General features: G+C 43.9%; 1 protein-coding gene across 2 annotated transcripts; it reads right to left on the bottom strand.

Annotated features, from left to right (window-relative positions):
- Window positions 1-685: 685 nt before the first annotated feature.
- HOXA13 (homeobox A13) lies at window positions 686-4,309 on the bottom strand. 2 transcript variants are annotated; one of them, XM_039341904.1, is made up of 2 exons: window positions 3,547-4,309; window positions 686-2,124 (listed from the first exon to the last, which is right to left on the bottom strand). In XM_039341904.1, exons 1-2 carry the CDS (start codon window positions 4,280-4,282, stop codon window positions 1,880-1,882), a joined length of 981 nt encoding a protein of 326 aa, XP_039197838.1. In that variant the 5' UTR covers window positions 4,283-4,309; the 3' UTR covers window positions 686-1,879. The 2 variants fall into 2 exon arrangements, with proteins under 2 accessions (XP_039197838.1, XP_039197839.1); XM_039341905.1 differs by having other exon boundaries at window positions 686-1,739.
- Between the last annotated feature and the right edge of the window lie 372 nt (window positions 4,310-4,681).

Here is a 4,681-nt window from a genome sequence, read left to right as displayed (position 1 = left end):
TTGCAGAGACATTTTCACAGGGCCCACACCCTACCAGACATTCCCTGGTTCTCGCCTTCCAAATTCTAGAGTAGCAGAAAGGGCAATGAGCCAGGGACCAGAACACAGCAAGCTATCATCCAAATCAAGTCAATTGATGAGAGCCTGACCAAGAGAAACCTTGCAATAGTGTTGAAGAGAAACCTGACAGATGATCCTCCTTGCTTGATTTTTCTAGGATCTTGAATAGAACTTCTAATGCCAACAGACCTGAAGGAGGGACACGAGGGGGCGCCCTTGATCTACTAATCCAGAAGAAGACTAGTCATGAGCTGTCAGAAGTCAAGGTCACAAATTGCCTGTCTCCTCCCTCCCCCACCCCATCAAGGTCAAGGTTTCTACTCATTTCATTTCACCAGTACTAAAATCCACCTGCAACCGCTCCAACATTTAGTCCATTTGGTTAATAGACCATAAATATAAGCAGACCTTACATTTTCAGTCTTAACTATTAACCATGTTTTTATATTTCTGACAGTTTAATATTCTTGTATTTGTGCTCTGGTAAGGCAATGTAGCGTTTTTTAAAAAAGTACTAGATTTAAAAAACATCTACCAGAAATCCCAGTTTTCACAAGACTTACATAGCAATGGAAGAAATAAATAAGGATTTAATCAGTCTTTTATTATAGTGACTATTTTATTAACAGGCATATTGCTAGTATCTATCTATAGATTTTAGATTTTAATTTTCAGTAAAAATATAAAAAATAGGGGTGCAGAAATACATTTTCAAAGTGAATTTTTTATTATTATTATTATTTACAGGATAGTACTGTGTCATCTAGTGAGCAAGGAAAAGCATAGAATGTGCTGGTTGAAATAATTGATTTATTGGGGGGAGGGATGTAAAATGATTTCGTATTTCTAATGCAGCCTTATAACTGTAAAACAAAGATAGAAAACTATTTACTTATAGATCAAAATATAGACATAGAAATCAAAACACTTGTGGGAAAGACATAATTTTCACTCTGGGTTTCTTAGAGATAATTGTCTTCTAAAAAACAACTTTTTCATTGAAATAATAGGGCTGTGCTGCCAGTTTTTATCTGTGTCACATATTTTAAAAGAATAATGTATGGTATTTGATATTTAATTAATGTAATTAATTATCACTTGATAATTAGTCATTGACCTTGAAATGTATAAAGTTTCTTTACAAAACTAGAGAAAATCCCATTTCTTCACTGAATTTATGCATGCTGAAATGAGCTACTGAAAAATATGCTAACAGCTTCCCCCCCAAAATTCTAGCAGTTTATCTTGCTTTTAACTCAAGATTAATCCTACATAAAATTTGTTTCATTGCTGTCTGCCAAAATCTTTACTCAGTACCTTCCTTTAAAAGAAAAAAAAAGATATATTGCTTAAATGAACAGCAACTGTACATTCTTTACTGCACCAAATTTACTATTTGACGTGTTTCTTGGGATCATAATATAACCAATGGAATACTTGTATGTTTGTGTGTGTATATTTTTTAAAAACAAATTTTCCCAATTATAATCCAAAAGCATTCTAAAATAGTCACAAATAATACTTACACTGTTTTCAACAATATGTTATCTTTTAAAAATTGAACTGCAATATCCCTGGTCCATCTGGATTTTATAAATCAGTCCCTGCAGTGGTGCCTTTTGGATTTTCAGGAGAGCGTCTTAAAAGGCGTCTAATAACCATACTTGTTCAAAAGCCATCTATCCAAAGACAGAAAGGGTTTTTTTTAATAAAGAAAAAGTTCATTATTTTGTATTTTTCATTAGTATTTTAAATTGGGCCAGGCGGGAAAAATTGAATTTTGAGGCCTCGGGAAGCAGCTACATTTCTATTAAATCCATTAACTACTTGTCTTCAATTTGTTGATGACTTTTTTTTCTTTCACTCTTCTATTTTGGAACCAAATTGTGACCTGCCTCTCTGAGAGATTTGTAGCAGCCGATATCCTTCTTCTCTTGTCCTTGGTAATGAATTTATTTGTAGCATATTCCCTCTCCAGTTCTTTTAACTGAACTTTTGTATAAGGCACTCGTTTCTTCCTTCCACGCCTGTAGGAGCTGGCATCGGAAGGATGTGAAACCACATCTATAACAGAAAACCAAAAACAGGAAGGCAGGTGCTATTGTTATTCACAATCCTTAAAAACATTGTAAATATCAGTTCTGTGGATCAACAGACCATCCTTTTGTAAGGTGGCTGGATTAAGCAAATCAACATTTGCACAAATTCTCCAGGTAAGGAATTTCTTCTCTAGGACTAGTAACACTGCTTGTAAACCTCTTGGCTTATAACATAAGGAAAATCATATGCAGTTGCCATAACCGACAAGATGGCAACTGAGACCCTTGTGAATCAAAAAGTATTTTTCAACTAACTTTTTGTGCTCAACAGTCTCTTTGTTCCTTGCCTATTCTCTGTTAGGGCACATACAAAGAAAACCAATACACTATCCTTGCATTTATTCTCACAATGAAGACAACTGGCGTCTAGCTTCAGTACAGCTGCAAAATGCAATGGGAGTCTGGGAGGGGCTGATCCACATAATCTAGCAGTGGATCCATCAGAACTGATAGCTACTTTTTGATGTCAGAATAAAAGGGGGGAGGGAGGCCTCAATATCTTTCTTGAGGGGTAGTCAGGACAGCAAGAATGGAGACCAGCATCCTGATGACAGTACAACTCAAAGAGTCACTGTTATGAGATGGGTAGCTCTATAAATGGCTTAAACAATATAAATAAATCCAAATGCCCAGATTGTTAATGAGAAGGTGGTAAACTGGAAAGGAAAATAAAGCACACCATTAGACAAAAGTAATGGAAACTCTAATTTAAGAGGGCTGTTAGAGCACCCATCTGCAGAAGGCAGAAACTATGTGAAATAATCAAAGTAATCATATTATTTCTGAGAGTCATGATTTAATAAGAAATTGGGAGTTTACCTAAGAGGACTGCTACTACTGCTGTGCTGATTATTATTATTAACCTGATGACATGGGCTCAAAACATTTAAAAAAAATGCTTTTGAAAATTGGATGAAAATGGGAACAAGAATCTCCTTGCTATGAAAGTTATTTGCATCCTCAAAATGCCTGATTTTCCACTGAACCCTCTGGTTCAGACCTCTTGGCATCCGTACCTGAGAGAAGAAAGCCTTATCTGGGAAAAAGCTGGGGCACGGGGGGGGGAGTGGGAACGTGTGGTGACCCCCGAGACTCACAACTCAGAATCCAGACAACTTGGGGAAGACCCCAGACCCACCAGACTCGCCAAGGGCCTCGAAGCCTCTAGTCTTCTCCCGACCTTATCTGACCGGGCAGAAAGCGCAGGAGGGCAGAAGGGACTCCATTTCCCTCGTGGACTCAGAACGAAGGGAACGGCAGGCGATTCGGGGACGGGGAGCGAGGAGACCCCGAAGCAGCGGCCGCCCTTTGACATTTGGGCTGCAGAGCTACTTCGGGTGCTGCACGCATACTCCGCGGGAAGGGAAGGGCCGCGCAGGTGCTTTACCCGGCAGAGCGGATTTCCACAGGTGGGGCGGTTGGCTCTGCTCCTTGGGGCAATAGACCTGCCCGTTCCAGCCGTTAGGGATGGCCCAGGGCTGGTAGCCTTCCACGGGCAGCATGGAATCGTGCCTGGGCTCGCCGCGGCCGCCGAGCGCGGGCACCACCGGCATATCCAGGTAGCCCGCCGGCATGGGTTGGTAAGGTCCGGCGGCGTAGCCCTGGTAAAAGGCGAACTCCTTGGCGCGCGAGGGGAAATCTTCGCTGGAAGCCGCCACCGACGTCTCCATGTACTTGTCGGCGAAGGAGGAGGAGGAGGAGGAGGCTGGCTGGGCGCAGGACTTGAGCGAGGCGTTGTGGTGGTGGTGGTGGTTGACGCTGCAGGGGAAATAGCCGCTGCTGAAGTAGCTGTAGGGCAGGGCGGCGGGGCCTGATGAGCCCTGCACGGCGGCCGAGCAAGGACTGCACTGCTTGACAGCTGCCCCGGTCTCGGCCATTCCGGCGGCGCTGGGCGCTTCACTCGACGGATATGCGGCGGCGCTGCCCGGACCGGCCAGCGAGGCTGGGTGAGCCATCAGATTCCGGCACTGGTTGGCCGCCACGAAGTTGGTGCCTGCAGCCGCGGCCGCGGCCGCCGCGTGGAACCCCGCTTCCATGTTCTTGTTGATCTCTTCCAGGCTGTTGTCGTAGAGAAACATGACCGGCTCGATCCAGCGAGGATGGAGGAGCACGGAGGCTGTCATAGCCCGATCCGCATTGAGACCAGTGGCTCTTTTTTAAAAGCCCCAAAGACTGAAAAAAGAGATATTCAATCTCTCAGAGTTGACCAGGGCTGACGCGCCAGTGTCGTGCCAGGCTGGCTCCCATTGGCTCAACATCCCTCACGTGATATGCAAAGCAGATGATAAACATCAGAGGAATAAAGTGCAGATAATTCAATAATGTTCTAATCGCGCTGGGGCTGGAATTCCTGCACGCGGACGGCACTGGCACGCGGCTGCCCCTTCCACTCAAGACTCTGTGGGTCAAGAGAGGCACGAACGGGGGTGCTTAAGAACAGGTATTTCTCTCCCCCCCTCCAAAGTATGCCTGTCCCCTCCCCCCTCCCTCTCCCCTCTCTTCAGGACATTGCTTATGGGGCA

Source organism: Crotalus tigris, unplaced genomic scaffold (genome assembly GCF_016545835.1).
Source record: "Crotalus tigris isolate CLP2741 ecotype Arizona unplaced genomic scaffold, ASM1654583v1 scf7180000017774.6281472, whole genome shotgun sequence".
Classification (NCBI taxonomy): Eukaryota; Metazoa; Chordata; class Lepidosauria; order Squamata; family Viperidae; genus Crotalus; species Crotalus tigris.
The sequence above is the reverse complement of the archived record's forward strand: the minus strand, read 5'-3'. Positions and strand labels throughout refer to the sequence as shown.